The sequence below is a fragment of the Balaenoptera ricei genome, chromosome 3 (genome assembly GCF_028023285.1).
Source record: "Balaenoptera ricei isolate mBalRic1 chromosome 3, mBalRic1.hap2, whole genome shotgun sequence".
In the NCBI taxonomy this organism is placed as follows: domain Eukaryota; kingdom Metazoa; phylum Chordata; class Mammalia; order Artiodactyla; family Balaenopteridae; genus Balaenoptera; species Balaenoptera ricei.
This window is the reverse complement of record NC_082641.1, coordinates 88,039,824-88,057,290: the sequence shown is the minus strand read 5'-3', so window position 1 is coordinate 88,057,290 and position 17,467 is coordinate 88,039,824. Positions and strand designations below refer to the sequence as shown.

General features: G+C 41.7%; 1 protein-coding gene across 3 annotated transcripts in view; it reads left to right on the top strand.

Annotated features, from left to right (window-relative positions):
• Positions 1 to 10,082, top strand: part of EFNA5 (ephrin A5) — a 280,729-nt gene extending 270,647 nt beyond the window's left edge. For 2 of the 3 annotated variants that reach the window (XM_059916856.1, XM_059916858.1), the window contains exons 4-5: positions 356 to 436; positions 5,668 to 10,082. In XM_059916856.1, the coding sequence (XP_059772839.1) occupies positions 356 to 436; positions 5,668 to 5,789 (203 nt within the window). In that variant the 3' untranslated portion in view covers positions 5,790 to 10,082. The remainder of the gene's footprint in view (positions 1 to 355; positions 437 to 5,667) is intronic. The other variant, XM_059916857.1, reaches the window with a different exon arrangement.
• The last annotated feature ends 7,385 nt before the right edge of the window (positions 10,083 to 17,467 follow it).

The following is a 17,467-nucleotide window of genomic DNA, read 5'->3' as shown; positions in this document are numbered from 1 at the left end:
TGCTCTATTGTGTGGTCTGGTTCACAGCGGTAAAACTTTTTTTTACTGTAAATCCTGTGTGGTATCTGTTTTGTATTATCAACATCCATGTTTCAGTTTTCATCATATTTTTTCTCATTATTTTTCATGATGCCTTTATTTTAAGTACACAGCAGTTGCTAACTTGTTGTTTCTCAGACTGTTGTACGTGCACAGCAAATGGGAACAATATTGGCATTTGGATACATGCCACTGATTGTAAAACAGTCTCTCCATAAGTAAAAGGAAAAATTAGAGAGAAAGAAAAAAGAAAGAAACGGGAGTTTAAGGGTGTCTTCACTAACATATTTGGCTGTTATCTCTATTTTTGTTATAGATAGCTGTATGAAAACTATAGGTGTTCATGATCGTGTTTTCGATGTTAACGACAAAGTAGAAAATTCATTAGAACCAGCAGGTTAGTATGCTTAGAGAATCTCTCTTAACAAATGCATCTCTCTCTGGTGCTTCAGTACTTTTTTTCCTTTCTTCCTCTCCGCATGTTTGCATGTTACAGTTGCTCTGCTTTTGCTCATTGCTAGCAATGCTAATATTACTTATATTCTACCTCATTCCTCCAGTATCTCTGTGTAATGCATGTTAGATAAATTATGACTTTTCTTTTTTTTGACATGGGTTTGATACAATGCAGTATCCTCGTATAGAAGCCCCATCAGAATGCTAAACGTCTCACAACTTTTTTACCATCTCCTCTGAGCATGCTGGTGAATCACTGTGACTATTAATGGATCTGTTTTCATGTAAGACAAGACAGAAAAAAATGTCTACTGTATGTGCTTATAAAACTTTACTTTTATATTATATCCAAACCTATGGATAAAAGTCATAAGACCAGTGCACAAAATAGCAACTAATTCAACCTATTTAGTTTTCTCTAGAAATTCACATGCATCATTGAACTGATCTAAAGGACTTCATTTTACTTCAGATATTATTTGTGCTGTTGTCAATAGAAATAGGTCTGGAGAAGCATAATCATGTTGCCTCCTAACACCACAAACTCAGGCACCTGCTGCTCCCACAAACGTATCCGCAGTAGTCTGTCGAGCCAAACATGATCCTTGATAACTGAGGCAAAACAAGTATCGAGGATAAGTAAATTTTTTCTACTACTTCTATCTTCCATACACCCAAACTTTCCCATCACTATGAAGAAAAATAAAACCCACCAACGGGATCATTGAAGCCTTTGTACTGCAGCGTACTGTGGATAATGTAAACTCTGTAAACTCTCCATTTGGTTATAAATTCAATCTGGCTCTTTAATGCAGCTAGACTGATTATGAGGTGGGGGGAGCCCTCTATCCTCTGAGTGTGCCTCAAAGCCCCTGGATGCCCACCTACCTGTGGTTTCCTTTCCTCACCCTACTTGCCTGAGATCTTCACTCGTTTCCTTACTTATCTCCTGTGACTATCTCAAAGCTTAAGGACAGTAGAATTATTTCCTCTTCCCAGAAAGTTGTAAGCCCCCTCTTATGTAAACAGAGACTTTTTTTTTTCACCTATTTGCAGTAGGACTTACCTTTCTGATGGCCCTGGAAATTAAAAGGTTGTGAGGTCCACTTTATCCTTTGAGTATTGTTACTGGGACACACAGTCAATGAGTCTCAGGGAGACTTACCTTGAGTAAACGTGGTGCCTCAGGACATACAATAGCTTCCACGTTGTAACTGACAGGAAGAGTTAGGCTTTTCCCCCGAGCATTCCTGTTTTTCTAAGGCAGGCATCTTATCTAGAGCACAGAGGAGAGGTGTGTACAATAAGCTCTCAGAGGCCATAGTGGCTCCCCAGGGATCCGTTAGCTGCTTTAGAAAGTTGCAAGGAATGGGTGCTGACATGGAGACATTTTAATTGTGTTCTGGAAATCTAGAAGCATTACTGTGGCTTTTCAAGGTTCCTGACTCCTCACAAGCTTGAGGACTTGGGCCATCACAGGATCTGTGAGTGAGATGAGATCTTTTAAGGACCCCAGAGTCTACACTCTTCCTTTTGTAACTTGCCCAGGCCATGCAGCTAGTTACACACAGATCCAGGTGTAATATTCATATTTCTCAACTCCCATTCCTACATTAGTATAAAAGGATTCTCTTACCATTGCTAGACATAGAGATGTCCACGGAGAGAACTTTACTATCTTGGCTTTGTTCATAAGTCACGTGTAGGCTGAGCGGCAGGGTTGGGCATGTTATAAGTTACCCTGAATTAAGAGTTTTTGATGCACACCGTTGCAGAATGTAGGCAGAGCTTTCCAGTAATCTTTTTTCCAGGTAAATTCCATTGCCTATCGGGAAAGCAAGAGGCTGTTTAGAAACATAACAGATTGCATGTTTTTCACTGGTAATGAAGAGGCACACTGAGGACTGTTGTGACATTAGGAAAACTACCTTTGAATTCAACTAATGATAAAATGCAAGATACTAACATGCATTCATATGTGAACATATTTCACTGTCTTTGGGGAAACAGACTCTTTTTTCAGTGAGCATTTAAATCCATGATGGCCCCCAAATCTATACACCTGTAACTGATAGAAGTTTGCAAAGCTTTGACAGAATGTGGTTAGACTGTGTGTGTGTTGGGGAGAGGCATGCAGGTGTGCTTGCAGGAAGAAGCTCCCTGAGTCAGTTATGACTATATTTAAGGGTGTTCTGGTGATCACCTTCACTAAAAGAGTAAGACAAGGTTGAACTACGATCCCTGGCTGCACGAATGCAATAATAGATTTGATACTTCCCTGTACTCCTTAGAAAATTCATACTTGCAGCTCCACACCCACTGTGCTGGATGGTTGAGTGCAGACCCAGACTTTATGAAGCCAGCAAGGCTGAAAGGATTCCACTGCATGTTCTCAGCAATGTATACTAATTCACCTGTCTTTGGAATGTATTTGTCTTTTTTGTTTGCTTGTACACTCTGCCTGCCAGTTTCCTATCATCAGGGATACAGGATGATCTCAGGGCAGACACTGACACATAATATGCTCCAAAATATTGCTAGTATTCTCTCAGTTATCCCCTGAAACCCTCATGTTGTGGAATCCTGTAGCCAGGAGGCAAGACTTGATTTGGCTTCTGAAGAGAAGTATTTTCTTTTTCCAAGCCACATTCACTGTTACAAGTTTTAGAAATTCTCTCATGTTTAGGTGTAATTTCCATTGGGATAGATTTGGCTTATGAATTCCTCTTTAGAATTCTGAAATTGCTCAGACTTACCTAAATAACAAACAGCCTGTTTTTCATTTTGCTTCCTGGGGGCCGTAGAATCTCCCAACACTGATTCCCTGTTTACAAAGGATGCTGTGTAGAATCCTGGGCCGGGACCAATGTTACAGTGAGAAGAGAAGAACCCTGGTCCCCTAAGGGGACTGATTTTCTCCTTTGAGGGCAAGAGGGTACTTACTGGTTGGTTGCTTAGAAAAAGGCTAATTCCAAAGATGGCCATGCTTCGAGGATCAAAAGGCACATTTGGCCTCATGGCTTCTCTTACATGATAAACAAACGCTTTCGTCCCAAAGGTGTGCAAGGTTCATTCCCCCACCTTGTGCTGCGTGGGCTAGAGCATGGACAGCCCTCGCTGAGCACCCTGGTCAGACTGAGAAGGCGAGCCCCCTTCAAGCTCACAGCTGAGTATCGACGTGTTACTTGGGTACCTCTTTTATCAGTACACTTCCAAACTTTACAAGGAAGAGGACTGGGTAATGTGTTGGTGAAGATAAGACTGAGAAGAACCCAATAGCTGATGTAATTTCAGGTGTATGAATATAAGTGGTATCTCACAATGAACTCTGGAATCCTCTGGGTTTATGGTTCTTTCCCAGTTAAGCCTGAAGTACTCTATTATTCCGAATAACAACAGGTTGGTGCTCTTAAGACAGTGATTTGGATTTTCTTTTCAGGGCTGTTAAGGGCATTTATGTCTACCTCCTAACTACAGATTTAATACATCTGCAAGGCTAAGAAACAGCAGAGAAAAGAGTCCACAAGTATTTGACTGCATCATGTGGGGCTTTATATTTTCCCCTGCATCCATTTAACTTCCCCTTCTTGCTCCCTAACCTTTTCTAGTCTCCTAAGCTAATAGGTATTCCATGCAGGTTTGCTAAGGTCCAGGAGAGGAGAGCAAATCTGACACAGGGATGCAGCAGCTTCTACACGTGGGGACAGGCTAAAATGACACGAGCACTCCAGAGCAGAAGCCTCGATGCTGAGAAGACATATTTCTAAGTTCATATAGGGAGTGGGTGTAAGGAACAGAAACAGCCCACGTGAGCATACCTGAAGGAGAGGCCAGCCTGAGCCTGAAAGCTGTTCGCTTTAGGACAATTAACAGGGAGTGTGACTCCGCCTAGTAAAGAAAAAGCATCCCTGTTGTGACGTGCTGTGTGATGTGAAAACAGAAATGAATGTAATAGAATAGAGTTAATCCATTAAGGTGTTCGAGGTGGGTCATTCAGGGATATCTAGGGATTATCCTTTGAGGTCTACAGAATTGGGAGCAACCACTAGAGTCTCACTTGTACCCATTCTCTCTGACTGACCATAGAGTGAATCCAGCCTGACAATCACTGAGCTCCTACAGGAAGTTCTCCTGATGCTAAAATAAAATCTACCAAAGAATCCCACTGGGGGCCCCACGTGTAGTTCAGAGATCACTGAGTCTAAAAGCACGAGTTACGCCAGGTGGAAGGAAGAAGACCGGCAACACCAGAGCATAGCATGGCTCATAGGCAAGCCTCCAGTCTATCTTTGGGTACTAATTGCTGCAAAGTTCCTGTTTTGAAGTTAAGCCTGTTAATCACGCAGCTCAGGAAGGCTATCCAAAGTCAGAGGCAGTCTCATAGAACACTTTATAGTGAAATAGAAGAAGCTTACCTCAATCCATTTTATTTAGAGGAAAATTTGCATCCACACTGATAATTTATGTGCCCAGCTTCAGCCTGACAAAAATAAAAATAGTCAAGTTCAAGTAATTTAATCCTGGAGATACAGGGTTTGTAATAGAAATAGCACCATAATTGATTCCTAATTGTAGGCAAGCCAGTGGGCACCAATTTATTTAGGTTTAGTGAGCATTACGTGTAGTTTAGTTAAAATGCTGTTGTTTTGGCATTTAATTCTTCACATTTGAAAATTCATCTAGACATCCAACAACCAGGCATTCAACACTAATCCTATGAAACCGCTAAAAAGAGGAAAAAGGGCAGCCCATTCTGGTTAACCACTAATATGCCAACATTAACTGCATCCTGCCACCCCTGCCCCCGTTACTCGCTTCTCCATGGCATATTGGGTTTAAAAGGTACATTCAGATACCAAGTTTGTGCATGGTGTGTTTGTTTGACTGCTAGCAAACCCGAGTAGCTCACGTGCCAAAGGTTACAGTGTGTGCACATTTTTCACCTCAGTTTTTACGGAAAGTATTAATATTGCCAAGAAAGTCCAATTTCCTCTGCCTCTCCTTTGTTTGCTGTAAATAATGAGTGATTATGCAGACATGAAAGTCAATGGTGGCACAAGGTTCATTACCCTACTTTGCAGAGGGTGGCGCGGTCTGTTAACAGCAGGCTGCTGCAAGAGAGTTATTAAGGATGTGAAATCTCATTGGAATGTGTGCTTTCTATTTGAACAGATGATACCGTACATGAGTCAGCCGAGCCATCCCGCGGCGAGAATGCGGCACAAACACCGAGGATACCCAGCCGCCTTTTGGCAATCCTGCTGTTCCTCCTGGCGATGCTTTTGACATTATAGCACCGTCTCCTCCCGTCACCTGTCACAGAAAACATCAGGGTCTTGGAACACCAGAGATCCACCCAACTGCTCATCCTAAGAAGGGATTTGTTATTGGTTTTTTGGCAGATGTCAGATTTTTTGTTTTCTTTCTTTCAGCCTGAATTCTAAGCAACAACTTGGGGCCGGGGGAGCTAACACAGTTGCTGCCTCCCTCACCTCACCCCACCCCTGCCCTTGCCTTCTCTCACCCCTTGCAAATTAGATGGACTCCAGATGAAAATGCCCAATGGTTATAGCGACAGCCGTGGTCGTCTGCTCCTGTGCATTCTCCTCCGAGAGCTCACCTCCTCTAGCGCAGTGTCAGCGGTACGTGGACGAGGAAGGATAGTGGCAGATGCAGCCGGTGATGCCGAGGCCCAGGAGGGTTTTCCTCTCCCATGCAATACTTACTTATGCCTTCTCATTCAGGACTGTAAGATGATCGTGCAGTGCATCATGTCACCATGTCAAGTCCAGAGGGGAGGTATTAAGAATAGATATAATATTACACCATTTCCTCTAGGAGTGTGTAAATGAACAGGCTTCTGAAAGGTTGAGACACTGGTTTTCTGTTTTTTGTTTTTGTTTTTTTTAAAAGGTGACTGTCTTCTTAAAGCATTCTTGACAGCAAAACTTGTGCTCCGTAAAAGAAGCCTTTTGTCTAGGAGGCGGGTCGAGTGCCGGAATGTTAGCACAGAGCAAGTGTGAAAACACGCTACGTTGGGTGGGGGATATATATGTGTGAGTGCCTCTAATTAATTTTTTTGGTGACTGGGCAGCGCACGCCAGACTTTTTTTTTTTCCTTTGAATACAGATCACCATGGTGCTACAACAACTTTTTTTTTTTTTTTTTTTTTTAAAGAAACTGAAAGAGGCATTTTTACAAATAAAGTGACCTTCCCCGAGGCTGACAAGCCAGGGTTGATGAGTGTATATGGAATAGCTTTGGATACTCCTCTGGGGGAACAATGTGTACCAAGGAAAGGGTGTCAGTGGCCAGAGGAGATGTAATTTGGCTTTGCTGGAGCGCCAGTGTGCTGTGGCCTTTCCCTGACTCCCACCCTCATACCCACACTTTGCTCCACACTCCACGACTACAGGGGCTCAGACACAAACCGCTGTCCCCGGAAGAGTCAATACTACTTGGGAGGGCTAAAGGGAAATTTGGAATAAAAATTCCAAAGTTTGGAACGAAAAAATTCAAGAGTTGATTTTATATTCTTTCCCTTTCTGACACAGCCTGAAGCGTAGGGGGAACATATGTTTATCTGTGGGAGATAAACAAGATGGAGTCCCAAAGACTTTAACAAACTATTTTTTTAAAAATCCACTAGAATAGAATATACATTATTTAGATATACTTTATGCTGAGAGTGAGTATATATGCTTGTCCTATTTAAACTTATGAGAAAAAGTGGTATCCCTTGATACATTTAGAAATATGGGGGGGCTGCCCTGTTTCATTGTAGGGGTGGGCAAGAGGAGAGTAAATCAGCACGGCCAACAGGGATGTTCCCAGTCGATTACCAGGAAATGCAAGCCTTGGGTGTTGCTACTGGTGAGGCTGTCATGAACTTTGAACTCCAAAGCCTAGACAGGGAAAAGTGTCAGACCAATGGAAAAGAAAAGAAATCAAGCCTTTTTTGCTATTGCAGGACATGTCAATAGAAACCATGCCTTTCAAAACAAAACAAAAAATAAATGCAATGATCGTGTAAGATGTGAAAAACTGGAAGCGTTCCAGCACAATACGGAATTTTTAATATACTGGGGTTTTTTTTTTAATGTACATGTTAAAAAAGAGGGGTCATATTATGGATAGACTTCATGAATGGGAATTTGCTAAGAACTGTGAGTGGTTCTGAATTACAGAGATATGTGAATGAAAGGCAGCTGTTAAGGCGCTGCACGCTGGAGAGTTGTACACATGTTGAAATGTAATCTGGGCTTACCCGATCCGTTTGGAGTGGATGTTAATGCTGGGTCTGTTCGCACTTGGAACCATGTGAGAGGTTGCCAGCCTCTCCGATTAAATCCTATTCCCCCAGACATCAGGAACTTCTCTGGAGTGGCAGAGTCTTATCACAGAAGGCAGCCACGATTTCACTGAAACAAAAGTTCACAGCATTGGATTATTTTTTGCATTAACTATTTATATACTCAGAACTCTCAGTAATATCCAGTAATACTTCTTTTTTATTAATAGTTACAGGCTTGTTGGTCCAGTGGGATTTGGGTAGGGGGAAAAAGATGCCTTCTAAAATGGATCAATAGAACCAAAATAATATTGCATGTTCTATGACCACAAGGAAATTAAATGATCCTGTAATGATTCCAGTTAGTCATAACTACATTATCAGTGCTAATTTCATTTTAGAAATGGTGACTTCTGTGGTTTTTCTAACATTTGTCTCTAACAAATGATAAAATAATTAATTACTCATGGCCCTCTCTGCCATTGTCTTTCATTTTTCACAGTGAAATTAGACCCCCTCACCACTGTGCCGCTACAAATTAAATGTAAAAAAAAAAAAAAAAGCAAGACTATCCACACCAGTAGACAATGTGCTTCTCTACCTAAAAGTGACGTAATTGTAGGTAACGCTTGCCATGGAGTTTTCAAGAAGACGATTGGTATCATGCAGTTTTCATCTTGTCCAAAAAGTGCTGGTGGCCTTTTGTGATGGTGTTACAACCCTCAGGGGGCTTAGGAGGATGTCGACGCAACTTTGTAGCAGCTTTTAATTTCAAAAACAATTCAAAAGTATGAAGGGCAGCCTTTGCTGCCTCTCAGCCCCAGTCAGTCAAACCCCAGCGACCTTTGCCCCTGGTTGCCAAGGGCTTTGCAACATGAAGCAGGGAAAATAAGGATCTGTCTGTTTAGTGGATACCGTGTATCCTTTAATAGGCCAGGTAATAGTTCGTGTTAGTTTAGACTATTGTTTTGTACTGTACTTTCTTGGGTGGCAGAGGAAAGAAAAGTAAAACGTTAAAAAAAAACTGCATTCTTTAAATTCTGTATTATTAGCAACCTCTGTTGTATATAGTGTTTGATAATAAAGTATTAATTTGATTCTTATGTCTTTTGTAAGTGAGAACAATAGTCTTTCAGGATACAAAACATGCATTGAGGCTTTGAAACATCCAATGTAGACGTGGCTAAGAAGAGTCACAAATGGCCGAGACACTGCTCCATACAGGACTCACGTGTGGTCGTCGCCTTCCCAATCTTAAGACTCCACCATCTTGGGACCTGGAACAACATGACTTTTTTGATCAACATTTTGTCCTCAATGTTTTCAAGGTCTGATGTTGGAGCCCTGTGGTGTTCTTCCCCCCCAGCATGTTGGTTTGAAAAGGTTTAGGGAATTTAGTAACGGTTCTGTACTTTGGTTTGGTTTTCTGTTTGTGGTGGTTTTCATTCTTCCCCAGGAAGGGTCTTGTCAATATCACGTGCAGCCCAAGCATGGGAAAGGTTTCAAACCAGTTCATTTAGGAAGGTTAAATGGGGGATCTTTCTCTCTGAGTCATTGTGAAAGGAAGAGTCACACAGTACCTGTGGACTTTCAGGGACTTTGTCTCTGGTGCCTTAGCAACGGCAGCAGCCATTTTTATTAGTTTCCCCCAAATTTAAAACAAAAAACAGTTTAAACCCCTACCCTCCATTCATTGCTCTCAGAGCTGTGATCACTAGTTTTTCTTTTGGAAACCACCTCCACCAACACCCCCGTTTGCCTACACCCCCCTTTTATTTCTTATGTTTACTTTTTCTGTCTCTCGCCTTCCTCCCACGTTTGGTTTTCCCTCAGAACCGTGAATGGGCAGGTCTGTCTCTGGTTTGGCATCACTGAGTTTTTCCCATGCATTTGCCCCAGAGCTGCTCGGATGTGAGACAAATCTCCCTACAATGGGCTTGCTCCCATTGTCTGTACAGTTTAATAGATGCTGGCATGTTGGAGGTTACCCATGAGTCCAAATCCGCTTTCCATGCTTACTCTTGACACCCCATTGAAGCCACTCATTGTGTGTGCGTCTGGGTGTGAAGTCCAGCTCCGTGTGGTCCTGTGCTTGTACTGCCCGATTTGCAGTTCCTTTGCACTTACTCATCGAGTGCTGTTTTGAAATGCTGACATTATATAAACGTAAAAGAAAATGTTAAAAAAAAAAAAAAAAAAAAACACACACAAACAAACCCATACGATCTGTATTTGTATATACACATGTCCGTACAAGTATACCTAAATAAAAATTAAAGATTTTCATCATTTTAAGTGGAGCCCTCCTTCTACTTCTTTGTTCCTTGAATGACGCCTTTATTTCAGGGGCTACTTGTACTCTGCTGATTTTTTCAATATCTTTGTGGACAGAAAAGATAATACGACATGCACAAGAGAAGGCCTGAGAAGGTCAAAGAATGTGCAGGGTTTGAAATGGTCAAGTATCTAGGCACATTCCAGTTATTCTGATGAGAAAATGGTGAGATTTCAGTCTTGTCTCAGTATTTGAGCCTTAAAATAGGCACTATGACAAGCCCTGCATCCTAAAACAAGTGTTAAATTCAAGAGCTAAACACAAATTATGTTCTTTTACTTCGCATGTATTTATCTATTTTTTTCACCTCATCAAGAAAAAGATAAAAATAATTTTACAGAAAATATACTTCCAAAAGAAAGAAAGAATGACAGTAACGACAATAATCACCTCAGTACAATCCCAGCCACAATTCTCACTACCAAGGAAAATTAACTTACTGCTGTGTGACCTTGGGCAAGTCACACAATATCTTTGGGACTCACTTTCCTTATCAGTTAATAAGAAGGTTGTATAAGTGCTTTGATTTTTTAAATATTGCCCTTGCTGGACACTGTGAAGCCCATTCTGCACCTGAGAGATGTGAGTTTTTTGTCTTTGATGATGACATTGCTATAAGCACAATTTGAGAATTTCATCTGGAGAGGGAAAAAGCATCAAATGTCTGACAAAATAGACACCTAATGCATTTCAAGACTTGGCTTTAATTATACCATGTTAACATTAAACTCATTGAAAGCTTTTTATTATACTTAATTATTTGACAGGGCACTAAACACTAATTACAACTTACTGTAACCTTTTTTGCTAATGAAGAATGACAGCTTTATAGAATGAGGAACAACTCATTAAAAAAAGATGTACTGGACTACCTATGTGATATTTTCAAACCAGAACAGCATTACGTGGTCATTATCATCATCACCATCATCATCAAAAGCATTTAAGTGATCATGACATTGTGCTCAGCGCTATGCAGAATAAAGTTAATGTTTACAACCTGTACTTGTAAAGTTTACAACATAAGGCAGACATTACGTGTATACATAACAGTAATGATTTATAGAGAAAATATAAAATTCAAGCATTTTTATTATACATAAATGAGAGAGGAGATAGATATTTTTAAAAGATAAAAGTGAGTGAAAAAAAAAAAAAGATCGGGATTTTCAGATTAGAAAGCTTAGAGTTAAAGGAAATTATCTTGTCAAAATGGGGTTAAGAGCTTCTTACAAAATAGAAATCTTGGTGGGTTAAAAAGCACTGTGGGCGGGCTTCCCTGGTGGCGCAGTGGTTGAGAATCTGCCTGCCAATGCAGGGGACACGGGTTCGAGCCCTGGTCTGGGAAGATCCCACATGCCGCGGAGCAACTGGGCCCGTGAGCCACAATTACTGAGCCTGCGCGTCTGGAGGCCGTGCTCCGCGACAGGAGAGGCTGCGACAGTGAGAGGCCCGCGCACCGCGATGAAGAGTGGCCCCCACTTGCCGCAACTAGAGAAAGCCCTCGCACAGAAACGAAGACCCGACACAGCCATAAATAAATAAAAATAAATAAATAAATATTTAAAAAAAAAAAAAAAAAAAAAGCACTGTGGGCTTAAAAAGGACAGTGAAGTGCATGGAGTCAATTTTCATAGTAGCTACAAAGGTGACTCTGGAGATGAGAAAACCTGAGTATCATTGAAGCAAATTATGACGAGACTGGTCCAGAGGAATCACCTTAGTGCCCTAAGAAAGTAGGGGAAGTGATGAAAAGATGACAACTTCAGATTCTGCTTTAGAGAATAATCATACACCTGTTCTGGAAGCTGAGACTGTATCTACATTGAATTGTGAGCTGTCCAGGATCTCAGCCAAGATGAAGCCTACATTTTCTTAGATTAGAGCAAAGGGATAAAGTGCAAAACGTGCAAAAGTGGGGACTAAGATCATTTGAAAGTGACTGTGAGTCCCTGATTAAAGAGGCCAGTTCCTGATAGATAGTGCTGCACACATAACGGGAAAGCAGGCAGGACCGGAGATAGGACATGAGCAGTGCTGCAAGAACCACACTTTGGTAGCAAAGTATTTGGAATTCTTGAGTCACCTAAATTGTTATACAAAAAGAATCAAAGGAGAAATTGTGGTAAGACACATATAAGTATTTGAATCTCTTATCCCAGTGATAATGATTAGAATCTTTCACCTCTTATTATAGGAATGTTTATAACCTAGGTGCCATAAAGGAAGTTCAAGATAATTCTGATGAACTGCTCATTGACCATTCTAACAGTTTTTTAGGAACTATTGGCAAAACAGTTCCTTAGAGATTGTTTGCAAAGCTCAGTTCCATATTCTGCTGATAACATAAGCGTACTTCAGGAAAGCTCTGGCAAAAATGCTGTGAAAAGCATGATGATTTTTGCACAGTCCCTCTGGAAAACAAGTGCTTCTGAAAATGATTGCAAATAACTAATCAGGCCGATATTCTCCGTCAGTGTTTAGTTTGATACATTCCGCTATATTGGTCAAGCTGTTCAGTGGTTAAATACATATGTGTGCCTATTTTTAAAATGGAGTTGTAAGTGCTGATGGACCCTGTAAGCAGTAAATTTGCAATAATTGTGTGTCCTTTTTAAAATATGGATGATAAATGAATGTACAAGATTCTTTTAAAAAGGCAAGAAATTGCATTGCCCAAAGAATTGGTCAAGAGCATCACCGAGGGTTCATTTGCTTTGGGGAAGGGGTGATTCGCCAGCCACTCTTAAAAAAAAAAAATAGCACCTAAGTAAAAACAGTGAGCTTGTTGTACAAATGCTGCTTCCAGGCAAGTTCCCTCCCTCCCTTCCCCTTTCCAAACAGAAAGCAGCTTCTAAGCCCTTCCTATACATGATGTCTGGAGTGACAGAAGAAAGGGGACCAAAGGCCTCAAGTACAGCACATCCCAACATAATGACCCTTTTGACAATTCTCATCAGAGATCGTCATGCTCTCTTCCCAAGAACTGCAGTACGCTCTAAGATTAAAGCATGATTTCATTAGTTTTCATTAAAAAAATCACCCCTGGTTCCATTCTAAGTGTCCCATGAGTTCTGCCATCTTACTCCCAGCAATGGCACTACTTAGTGTCCACCCTGAAGGAAGGTCAAATAAAAAGAACTTTCAGTTCCTCTTCTTGCTGTCTGCTTTTTGACTCAGTTTAAGTCCTAAATACGGGGGTTTCTGTAACATTAATAAAAGAAACATTTTTAGTAACAACCCCTATCACAACACCCTGGGACGAGGATGCCAGCATCAGAGCCACGGTGCGGACATGGGAGGACCTGACAATTTGGGGTAAAAGCACTACCCCTGATGCTGTCACTGAGAGTTAATTCAGAAGAATTCAATCTACTGGGTGGCTCTCTGAGTCAATAACGTGCTTTGAGATATCCTGGATTTTAGTCATGATTATTCAAGCAAGAACTTCATGTCACTTGGTAACACACGGATGCTTGTCGATCTTGACAAGAACACAAAGAGAGGGACCAAAAAAATCTCTAAGATTACAATGGTAAAGCAGAACAAAATATTTCTGCATGCTGTTTTATTCACAAGTGCCAGGTGATCCCTCAAACTGCATGTATCATTTGAGATGCAAGTAGCCAAATTCATTTTCTTTCCATCACAGCCATGAAACAAGTCACTAAAATAAGAGAAAGAACATGTTTCTTCCTACACACATCTTAGAAAATGCATTTTATCAACACCCTAGTATCCTCTCCTTTTGTGTTCAGAGCTTATTCTGTTGGGCCAAACAACAAAAACCCTGATTTGTGTAGCAGAGAGTGTGGAACACATAACTCCCCTGAAATCTGTGCTTTGCTTTACTAGATCTGGACATATTTTCTGCAATAGACAGAACAAGAAGTTCTGTGTCTTTTTTTATTCTTTCCTAAAGACAGTGTGCCAGCCAGCAAGCTGACTCCATTTATTCCTCCTGCAGGGAGTCAGCGTGTTCCTTCTCCTAGAAGATGCAGGTACTTAAAATAGTAATAGGCTTTGTGGTTTACTGAGAGTATTTCATCCCAAGATCTTACGGGCATAAAGAAGAAAACATAAACTAATGGCTCTTTCCAACAAGCTTGGGAAGAATTAAATGGAAAGGAGGACTGTCATCATTCTTCCCTGGAGATACAAGAAGAAAGCGACTTAAGTCAGGTAGCCCAGGGAAAGATCCAGAGTCAAGTTGATCCAAAATTTGGACAGAGGGCCCCAGTCTGTTACTCTTCCTTCCTAATAACTTGATTAAGAGCTCCAGCAAAAGGAAAACAAATGACATGTTTATCCCGTCTTTGAGAAGTTTCTAACGCAGTACAATTGGGAGAGGGGCACTAGGCAACCTCCCCAAATCTTCTTGTCTGTTTTACTATAAAAGTGGACTTTTTAAACAAAACTTTAATTCTGTAATTTCTCAAGATAGTCCCAGTTTCTGTGCGTATTCAAACCTATCTAAAACTTAGGAAGAATTTAAGAGAAGAATCATTTGTATCATCTCCTCTTTCATTCGTTTTCCCCTGACCCACATACACACACTCACACTTTTACATTTTTTTCTAATTTTATGTTTTCACAGAACTTTTTTTCTTGACATCATCTACGCAAAGCAGTGTAAGGACACTGAGGGTCACTTGAGATACATTTAAACATCAATCTGATAACATCTAAAGCCATAGGGCAAAAACTTAGTGGTTAAAAGAAATCCTGCTAGGGGATGGCCAGCCAGGCCCTGTGGTGTTCACAGATCTGACCACAGTGTGGATCATTTCCCAGAGCCCAGCTGTAAATGGAAAAGTTTCTACACTGGCAGGGAGAATCACTTGACATTTTGAATCCTTGGTGTCTTTTCCTCAACTCAGCTGACTTGCCCACCCACAGAGTACCCCAAGTTCTGGAGGTGGACAGAGCCATCATTACAACAGCATTCAGACCTACAACTTGCTTGATCGGTCTAGCAGGCTAAATAGGAGGGTGTGGGCTATGAGCACCAGGGGATTAGGGTCTGTACCTCCAAAGGGCTGACTAGCCATGGCACGAGGACCCACAGACGACTTCCTTGAACTCTCCCTCTAGGTTTAACTTAGTCTGGACCGGACACCAGTGCAAATTACAAACCCTCAATTCACTTCTACTTCAGAGTTGAGGTTACCATGAATTAGAGTGCCCTGCATTCTGTGTGGGTCCTGCCCGTCCCTGGTCCCTGTCAGTATTCAACAAAGCAAGTTAATCTCCGCGGTAAGTGACAGCTCTGCCCCTTGTAACTGGCATGGAATCAAGTTTTTAACTTGATTTGAGAAGTGAGGAGAATTCAGTACCAGCTAGAGGATTCATTAGCAAGCTGAATCAGTTTTAGCTGGAATCTGTTTGGCTGTCCTCATCTCTTAGTTCGGCTTTTTTTTTTTTCCTTTTATCATCCATCCGGTCCACAAGACTTACCAGCTACTCTGTCTACTGAGGACACCAGGCTCCTTTGCTAAGTTGTTCACAGCCGGCTCACACATCCCACTGCTCTGGCCCAAATTTTGACAGCTCCATAGAGAGGAGGGAAGAGTGGGGGAGCACTACATTTCCACAGAAACTGACCAAAACTCCCCAGAATGCCATGGGGAAGCAAAAGCATCAGCAGAAACGGAGTCATCAGGAAGCCTAGTTATTGTGTGCAGTGGGTGTCCTGTCAGCAGCAGCCCCCCAAGTACCAGAAAATGTTTTCCATTCAAGCAATATGGGAAGAACCAAGAACTTACCTCAGAGGAACAGACATTCCTTTTTTTGGTGGGTGATTTACAAAAGGGAAGATTGATTTTCCACTCACTACAATATTTTCTCTGCTTCTAATCCCATTCTCTGCCCTGATCAAGTTTTATGGATGTATAGGCAGAAACAACTGAATGATGGTTATGTGATGGGACATAAGGAAAAAGCCTTTGTCTAGCAAAGTCCTGTAACTGGTACTGCACGTCTGTGCAGCCCACTGTGGCCACAGAATCTTGGTGCAGTTGTCATCTGGAGACCCTCCCACTGGGAAATCTACATGAGAGACTGAAGCATAGTCACGCAGTGTGCCTGAAATCCCTGTGAGGGGGCTGACCCATGCCCGCCCTAACCCCTACCCTCAACATCTGTGACATCTGTCCATGGCCTTGCAGAGCACACCGTCAGGGGAGTTCAAATTGTGAGGAAGGATCTCAGGCTTCCCTCTAAAGAAACAGGCCCAGACCTCCTTGAAACCAGAATACAAATTTATATTCCTCAGAACAACTTGTTCCCATGGAAGTTAGCGGGGATTTATTCTAGTCTCCTGCGGAAAGTGACTCCAGGGAACTAGAGAAAACAGCTGGAATCACAGCAAGTTTCTCATCTTAAAATGAGATTTAGCCTTGTTGTGGACTGCATGTTTGCGTCCCTCCAAAATTCATATGTTGACACCCTAGTCCCCCCCAGTGTGATGGTATTTGGACATAGGTCCTCTGGGAGGTGATTAGGTTGTGAGGGTGGAGTCCTCATGATGAGATTAGTGTCCTTATAGGAAGAGACAGAAGAGAGCTTGCTTCTACCTGCTCTCCACCCTGTGAGGACCCAGCAAGACAGCCACCTACAAACCAGAAGAAGGCCCTCACCAGAACATGGCCGTGCTGGCACCTTAATCTCGGACTTCTCAGCCTCTAGCTGTGAGAAATAAGTTTTTATTAAGTCACCCAGTCTATAGTACTTGTTATAGCAGCCTAAGCTGACTAAGACTTCACGTCACAGAATACTAACTTGCTGACTCTACCACAATGGCTTGGTTTTGATAGATCAAGGAAAAAAAATCTACTGGAAAAGACAGAGGGAAAGTAAGATACACCGTGCCTTAGAATCCAGAATCCAGCAGGCATGCTGTTGGCAAATAAATGATATCAAATCACAGGCAGACTGCAAGTTATTTCACTTCACCTAAAACAAGCTCCAAGAAAAAATATTAAGATGCGCTTATTCATTTAGCTATATTTTATGGAGCACCTACTATATGCCAGAACCTGTGCTAAGCACTGTGGGTATTTTTTAATAGGAGACTGACTGGCTTCATCTAGGTAAAGCTCCCAGTCATTATGGGCTGTACATATCAGTTATAGGGCCTGTCATATCCACAGTCCCTTCCAAGGAAACCAAAGGAGGCAGTCCTCGGAAGCCATGTCATATACGACGTCTTCACATCCATGGTCACAGCTGATTGGACAAGGACCGGGCACCTGACTCAGAGGCAGCCAATCCAAAGGCTAGTCAGTGTCCTATATGTGTCCTTGCAAGGAAAAAACATCTCTGCCTTTACTTGCTATTTAGTAAT